General features: G+C 33.7%; 1 protein-coding gene across 1 annotated transcript; it reads right to left on the reverse strand.

Moving 5' to 3' along the window:
* Window positions 1-847: 847 nt before the first annotated feature.
* LOC120355150 (zinc finger protein 64-like) lies at window positions 848-1,489 on the reverse strand. Its single transcript, XM_039443472.1, has one exon. It carries the CDS (start codon window positions 1,487-1,489, stop codon window positions 848-850), a length of 642 nt encoding a protein of 213 aa, XP_039299406.1.
* Between the last annotated feature and the right edge of the window lie 1,184 nt (window positions 1,490-2,673).

Raw genomic sequence — 2,673 nt, forward strand, 5'->3', positions numbered from 1 at the left:
CTCCAACCTATCTAGACACAAGGCTTGATTGGATTCAAATAAAACAAAATGTAGCCTTATAATATTTACTATTATACTATTATAGTTACTATTGTATAGTGTATGATTGTAATGTGTGAAGGAGGCAAAATGGGGTTTTACCTGTTGCCTCCATGAATAAAATTATTTATTTATTTTACTAAACTTATTTAGTGTCTCATTATGTATTTTATAAATTTGTGATTCATATAATTGAATATATGTAGAATTATTGTGACAGTGCAAAAATTCTTTACATGTTTTAAATCATATTGTAAACGAATAAAATTGCTAATGAATAATTTGAATTTGGAAAAATATTATGTGTAGATTGCTTTGAATTTTACGAATTTACAATTGAAGAGGCATGAATATTCTTTACATTAAACGAGAGTGGGAGAGCTCCTTGCAAGACCAAGTTTTAAGGATAAAGCATTAGAAACTCACCAACTTGTTGCTTTGATTTCTGCAAATTAATGATTCTGAATAAGTTAATACGAGGAGAGAAAAGTAAATCTGGCAGATGGATAAAGACATAGACTCAACTTGCATAAAATTGCACTCAATTATCCCAATTGATGTTTCAATCTGCTAAACCTTCATGTCATCCTCGTCAGTACAGAAAAATGTACTGAATTGAAATTTACTCAATTAAGTTACAATAAATGATTAAGCGCACAAGAATCTGACACCAATCACACAAATCTCAATTGCAAAACAAAACAATGTCAATAGAACTATTATACAATTATTTTTCAACGCTTTGCCTTCTAATGTTATTGCCTTATAAGTACATGAATTAGCACAGTAAGTAACATTTATCTCAGAATTATTTCTTCACACAGGCTTTTTCCGCAGTGTGTTTCAGTCTGATATGACTCTTCAAACCACCTGATTGAGCACATTTGTAGTCACAAAATTCGCAACTAAATGGTTTTTCACCAGTGTGTGTTCTGATGTGTTTCTTCAAATCACTTGAATTAGAACATTTGTAGTCACAAAATTCGCAACTAAATGGTTTTTCACCAGTGTGTGTTCTGATGTGTGTGTTCAAATCACTTGAATTAGAACATTTGTAGTCACAAAATTCGCAACTAAATGTTTTTTCACCAGTGTGTGTTCTGATGTGCCTCTTCAAATTGGCTGAAATAGCACATTTGTAGTTACAAAAGTTACAACTAAATGTTTTTTTACCAGTGTGTGTTCTTATGTGCCTCTTCAAATTACCTAAAGTAGCACATTTGTAGTCACAGAAGTTACAACTGAATGGTGTTTCCCCAGTGTGTGTTCTAATGTGTGTCTTCAAAGCATCAATCCGTGTTGTTTCATAGCTGCAGTCAGCACAGCTGTAGAGCTTGGTCTCTTTACCAGCTACAGTTTGCTCAGTGCACTTTTCCACTGGAGAGATTGAATGTGCATCCAGTCCACCAACTTCTGTTGCATTGGCAGTGCCGCTGATAGAAGGCCACATCTCTGCTTCACTCTTCACTGCGCCAAAGTCAACTTTTTCTTAAATGTCTTCTCCATCTTGGGAATCTACAAAATTAAACCTTTACTTGAGAAAATATACAACAAACCATTCTTGAAAAGATGGAAAATACATTTGAATAATTGCAATATCTCAGGAATTTCCATCTGTAGACTGGCTGGCTGTATATTTTATGGCTTCGTATAAAATGAGCGCTGCTATCCAGAGATTGTCAGTTTGGTTTAAGGATAAGCATTCCTGACCTGCAATTAGTAGGTACTGGGTTCGATTCCCAGGCTGACAAATACTTTTTGAATAGTAGCGCTCATCGAATTTCCATCTGGCTGTTTACCCTGTTGTCAATATTTGCAGTAGCAGAAAGAAGTCTTCGTGAATTACAGCATTTAATTTGCATTTCGTTTAATAATAATTATTCTTGAGCAGTGTTTCTCAGTTCAATTTGAAAGCTTATTTGATTCAAGTATGTGTTGTCAAATACATTAATTTCTTTGATATGACTAACAAGACACAGTTATATCTTACCTTCTTCTTTGAAGAATATTAGATTGTAGCCGGGGATTAAATAATGTTGTTGGCTGAAGTCATTATCGGTTGGAGCGAATGCAGTGTGGCACTCTGGCGCTGGTTCTTGGCTGCTATCTACTGCAACTGTCGCCATCTGCAAATATATTCACAACACTGGTCATACACAAACAGTGGTACTATGACCAAATGAGAGCAGAGTTTGGGAACAAGCATTTCATTGCTACGTCAATATACAAACTCAGAAATTTATAGCTCTGGAAATATATGTTCATTAAGTAGATTAGAATTATTTTTCTGATCACAAAATGTAAATTTATCCTAATACTACATCACTACACTCCCCACTACAAACTTATTAATCTGACTGCCAATTGTCAAGTGGTTGAAATAGATTGAACAATTAATTCAAATATGGTGAATGGTATTATTATTATTATTAATGATATTATTTAATGGTGAATAGTATTATTTGAGAAATACAGAAGTACTTATGAAATTGGAACTATGCATGTTTATCATGCATGTCCTGGCGTTTTTAAATAGAATGACAATAGAACAGTGCTCGTTAATAGGATGAATTTGTCAATTGATTCGAATCCTGTATTGTTTCCCTGCTTAATGTCAACACTTTCACAAAATGC

Source organism: Nilaparvata lugens, chromosome Y (assembly GCF_014356525.2).
Source record: "Nilaparvata lugens isolate BPH chromosome Y, ASM1435652v1, whole genome shotgun sequence".
NCBI classification, from domain to species: Eukaryota; Metazoa; Arthropoda; class Insecta; order Hemiptera; family Delphacidae; genus Nilaparvata; species Nilaparvata lugens.